Genomic DNA, 4,325 nt, shown 5'->3' with positions numbered 1-4,325 from the left:
GTAAATAATTGTCTGAGATTTATCCTCTTATTTTCTTATTTGACAGCATTCTCGTTTGAACTTCATTCATTTGACCATATCCAACAGATTTTTCAAAAGTTTTCAAAAAAGGAAAAAAAAATCATTGATAAAATCTTTAAAATTAATTACATTCAAACTCTAAAAAATTCTTTATTTTAAAGATTACAATATTATTTATATTATTAATTATTTTATACTTGTAATAAAATATTTTTTTTTTTCATAAAACATTTAATGTCAAAGTTTTTATTAGGGGAAATATAATAAAAGTTCATTCTTTTTTTAATTATAATTTTTAGGAAAGTTCTTTGAATTTAGAGAATTTCATACATTCTCTCTCATAAGTTCTCTATTTTAAATAAAACATTAGAGGATCTGTTAGAGCAAGAAATTTGCTCTAAATCTTTATTTTCTTTCATTTTTGTAGAATTTGTTAGAGACGTTCTTACGTTTCCTATATATATATACATATATATATACATATATATATATATGGGGCTTAATCAAATGAGAACTGATTAGTTTGTGTTAACTGTGAGATCCAATCTCAACCACAAATCAACGGATAAATTAGAAAATTAATAATTATGGTAGTTTGAGTTAAAATTATAATTAAAAATTATTTTAGGTATTTTTAAAAAACTCATCTCTTCTCTCTTCTCTCTCCTCTCTCCTCTCTCATCTCTCCGACCTACAATCTCCGGCCTCCGGTGAACAAAAATCCGGCAGTTACCAAGTAATCACAAAAATACAATGTGATACCCATTGTGATATACAGTGCTACCCAAATGGTATCATAGTATATCACAATGAGAATTGGTACTTGCCGTATTTTTGTTCACCGGAGGCCGGAGATTGGAGGTCGGAGATGAGAGAGGAGAGAAGAGTTTTTTTAAATACCTAAAATGCCCTATAATTATAATTTTAACTCAAACTACCATAATTATTAATTTCTTAATTTATGCGTTAATTTGCGGTTGAGATTGGATCTTACAGTTACCACAAACTAATCAGTTTTCTCTTAAATGGACCCTATATATATATATATATATATATATATATATATATATATATATATATATATATATATATCTTTGAGTTGAAGGGAAGTTGTTGCTACTCCCGACCATGAACCACTCCGTTTTTAACTTTTATCATAAAAAGATTCACTCCATCGCCTTTAAAACCTTTTTTTATTGTCAATCATTTCACAAAGAATTCATGGTTACATATGTTTAAAATATTATTGAAAACAATAAAACTTTTTCATGAACAATAAACATGTGTAATAAAATGGCTATTTAGTTGATTTTTCATTAAGTCCTATCTAAATAAATATTTTTGTTTTCAAAGGTTTTTTCATAAATACATGTAAATAATTTGTATCTTTTTCCATTTAATTTAGTCAATTTAGCTTGATAAATGATATGTTTTACCATGATAGTTCATCACGTAAAGCAATTGAAAATGATCATGCACCATATTCTATTACAACTTATCTCCTAAAAAACACAACACAACCCCAAATCCTCTAATATACATAAAGGGCACACACTCGTCAGCCACGATTTACCTTCGGAATTCATAATATTTCCTTTAATTACCTTGTATTGTTTTTTTTTTATGTCAAAATACAGTCTAATATTCCTCTCAAAGATTTGAAGCCCTTATACGAAGTTGAGTAATTCACACGGTGCTTTTTTAGTAAGCATAACGACTTAGTAGGGACCAAACCAGACTAAGGGATTGTTTACCAAACACTTATTCGGACAAGTGAACATCAAGTTACATTATCTTACCGGATGAATATGATAAAGACGAAAAATCTTACCCAGTAAGTGATGACGACTTACCATGGTAAATGCTTACCAGGTATATTGTTAGGTACGATACCATTTTGGTGGACTAAAATCTTACCTGGTAAGTAAACAACAGTATTAAATTTACCAGTAATTGCTTACAGGATAGGTGTTTGATAAACGGACCATAACTAGTACCGATCATAATCATACCAAATAAATTAGTACCGAACTCTTTTGAGAGAGATGAATAGAAAAGGTAAATTGCAAAATGAACCTTGAAGTTTTGTATTTAGCAAAAAGCAACCCCACCATCAAAAATTTCTTACATACACACCCCAAACGAGATACCATTCTCTTGTATATACTCCACCCATCTTCTAGAACCTTAATGCTCTTTTTTCTTTTTAATTTCTTTTTCTAAAAAACTACTAACTTTTTTTTTTAATAAAAATGAAATTAGAGAAAAGAAAGAAAAAGAGTGGACAAAAATCATCCAGAATCAAAAAGGAACGACGTCGCTGCACGCAAAATCATCCGAATTCCTAATCGATTGTTCCGGCCACGAATCCCGGAGCAGTTTCAACAGCATTTGCGCTTTTCGCTTTGCACGCTCTGTACAATCGCTCTGTACAAGCAACAACAGCTGCGTCAACACCCCCGCCGCCACCGCCTCCCTCTGCAGCCCTTCCGCCGCCGAGCAAAGGGACAGAAGTGCTCCGGCTGCGTATTCCGTCGCTCTATCGGATATTTTCAGGATGATTTTTACCAACAGAGGTACGATGAGCGCGTGAGACGCGAATGCCGCGCATCCTTGTGGTATTCGGCATAGAAGCTCGATCGTCGCTAGAGCTCTCTCTGCGTCGCATTTCTCGAAATCCGCTAGCCGGTCAATCAGTGCCTCCACAGCTCCGGCCTCCACCGCCTTGTGACGGTGTTGCTTCACCAGGCATAAAGCAAATAACGCCTTGATTCCTACTTTCATTGCTCGCGGATATGTCAAAGGATAATTCAGAATTCCGACAATTCTGTCGAAAATCTCATCGCGATTGCTGATTTCTGCTCTGTGCTCCGGAGATCTCGTTCCGGCGACGACGTTCTCAAGCAAGGAGGCTGCGTTTACTCGGACATCAATAGACGAATGCGAGAGAAGAGAGATTAGGTAGGAAATACGATCGGGATCCGAGGACACCAAAAGACACTCCGATTCAGAAAGTGGGAAGGAAGATAGAACCGCGAGAGACTCGAGATTCAACTCGGACGAGTTGGAGTTCGTTTCCGAGAACAACACCCCAAGCAGCACCTCACGTGCGTTATGCGTTGAGATCACCGAACGATTTTTATCCGAGTCACGTGCCAGCCCACGGAGGCGACGAAGGACGGCCAGCCTGGCATGTCTAGAATTAGACTCAGAGGCCGCCTGGTTGAGCAACGACCTCACCATGACTGGATCCGCCGGTTGTTTTGGCGTTGGAATCCGCTCCACACCGTAGGAGCGGTTGGCGACACACCATTCCTGGATGAGGCGGCGTAGGGTGTGGTTAGGAATGAGGGTGAAGTCGGTAAGAGGAAGTCGGGTGACGGGGCAGGTGGTGTTTCCGGTGGCCGCCCATGACTCGATGCTTGAACGGTCGTAGGTCTGACCGGTGCCGACGATGACCGGGTCCCTCATAAGCTCAAGAGAGATCGGACACCTGAAATGATATGGGATCTGGACACCCAGGTCCAACGGCTCTAAGCTCCCAGGCATGTTTTCCTACCTTTTAACACTCCCAGATTCTGTGTTTGCCTATCTCTGTGTATATATATGTGCACAAACAAAGGACTCCGTAAATTCTATTTGAGTTAGTTCTATCTTTGGGTTTGGCTTTTTGACATATATACGAAATTGACGAGAGGGACAAACCCAACAGAGGGTCTCCGTAGAAGGGGAGTTTTGTTTTGGAGAGGAAGAGAGGTTCGGGCTGTGGCCCCTTTTATCTGACTATGGTACTTCTTTTCTTCTCCACACGTGTGTACCCATTAACTTGAGCCTTAACCATAGTTGTTGAATGGAGTGGGGTCTGGTCAAAGGTGAGTAGGACCCACTTTCATGCTGGAAGGATATCTAACTCCCATTTACATCAACAGGCCCTCCTCCTTTTCTTCTTTGCATTGTTTATTACCCATTTGTAATTTTGTATGTCGTTGAAACTTTGGATTATTGCCTATTTTTATTCTCACACATTATCTTTCCATCTTTATTTTTAGAGTTGAGACGATTCTTTATTGATATAAAAGGGGTAAATAATAATGAAGTAAACCTTAATCGACTAGTGAAACTCTTGATTCTTATTGGAACAACGTCTCAATTGACCATAACATTGTGGGCCAAACTTTAGAGGTTTTCCGGATCAACACCACCTACCAAGTAAAAACCGTAACTAGCTTCTTCAATTACGAGATGATATGTACCAATTTGAAATGAAATCTTTGTGTCAAAGGGTTGTTAAATTGATCAAAGGT

General features: G+C 37.5%; 1 protein-coding gene across 1 annotated transcript; it reads right to left on the bottom strand.

Annotated features, from left to right (window-relative positions):
* Window positions 1-2,267: 2,267 nt before the first annotated feature.
* LOC112507660 (U-box domain-containing protein 26-like) lies at window positions 2,268-3,671 on the bottom strand. Its single transcript, XM_025112320.1, has one exon. The coding sequence runs from the start codon at window positions 3,568-3,570 to the stop codon at window positions 2,323-2,325; it is 1,248 nt and encodes a 415-aa protein (XP_024968088.1). The 5' UTR covers window positions 3,571-3,671; the 3' UTR covers window positions 2,268-2,322.
* Window positions 3,672-4,325: the final 654 nt, after the last annotated feature.

Source organism: Cynara cardunculus (assembly GCF_001531365.2).
Source record: "Cynara cardunculus var. scolymus isolate 2C chromosome LG 2, CcrdV1, whole genome shotgun sequence".
Lineage (NCBI taxonomy): Eukaryota > Viridiplantae > Streptophyta > Magnoliopsida > Asterales > Asteraceae > Cynara > Cynara cardunculus.
The sequence above is the reverse complement of the archived record's forward strand: the minus strand, read 5'-3'. Positions and strand labels throughout refer to the sequence as shown.

Bases quoted from the DNA above. Each gene is read 5' to 3' on its own strand.
- LOC112507660 (XM_025112320.1), bottom strand. From the start codon at position 3,570: ATGCCTGGGAGCTTAGAGCCGTTGGACCTGGGTGTCCAGATCCCATAT.